This window comes from Onychostruthus taczanowskii, unplaced genomic scaffold (genome assembly GCF_017590055.1).
Source record: "Onychostruthus taczanowskii isolate IOZ18803 unplaced genomic scaffold, ASM1759005v1 scaffold1021, whole genome shotgun sequence".
NCBI lineage: Eukaryota > Metazoa > Chordata > Aves > Passeriformes > Passeridae > Onychostruthus > Onychostruthus taczanowskii.
In genome coordinates, this window is record NW_024496760.1 from 453 (window position 1) to 1,176 (window position 724).

The 724-nt window shown below is 69.2% G+C and overlaps 1 protein-coding gene across 1 annotated transcript in view; it reads left to right on the plus strand.

Moving 5' to 3' along the window:
• LOC121340308 (rho guanine nucleotide exchange factor 2-like) overlaps positions 1–724 on the plus strand; it is a 3,745-nt gene that overhangs the window by 412 nt on the left and 2,609 nt on the right. Inside the window, exons 2-4 of the mRNA XM_041412993.1 lie at positions 16–175; positions 256–365; positions 447–593. Of these exons, the coding sequence (XP_041268927.1) occupies positions 16–175; positions 256–365; positions 447–593 (417 nt within the window). The remainder of the gene's footprint in view (positions 1–15; positions 176–255; positions 366–446; positions 594–724) is intronic.

Here is a 724-nt window from a genome sequence, read left to right on the forward strand (position 1 = left end):
GCCGGGGGGTCCCAGCACCGACCCCCCGCTGTCCCCAACCCCCAGATGCCATCCGGGAGCGCCCCAATTCCGCCATCTACCCCTCGGAGAGCTTCCGGCAGACGCTGCTGGGGCCCCGCCGTGGCCGCCCCTCCTTGTCCCTCTCCAAGAGCGTCTCCACCACCAACATCTCGGGGTAAGGGCAGGAAAGGAGGGCGGCAGGGGGGTCCGGGGGTGTCCCTGGCATCCCCATCACGTCCCACCGCCCCCCCCCAGGACGTTCAACGACGACTCTCCCCTGGGAATCCGGCGGATCCTGTCCCAGTCCACGGATTCCCTCAACATGCGCAACCGCACGCTCTCGGTGGAGTCGCTGATCGACGAAGGTGGGGACGCGGCCGGGGACGGGGGGGACGCGGGGAGGGGGGACACGCGGGGACCCCACGTCCCGCTGACGTCACCCGCAGGCCCCGACGTCATCCTGAGCCAGCTGCTGAGCGACCTGGAGGCGGATGGGAAGGAGTTCGAGGCGGATTCCTGGAGCCTGGCGGTGGATAACAGCTTCCTGCAGCAGCACCGCATGGACGTCATGAAACGGCAGGACGTCATCTACGGTGAGGGGACAGGGACAGGGGCACGGGGACAGGGGACAGGGGGGCACGGGGACAGGGGACAGGGGGACATGGGGACAGGGGGACAGGGGACATGGGGACATGGGGAAACAGGGACAGGGGACATGGGGACA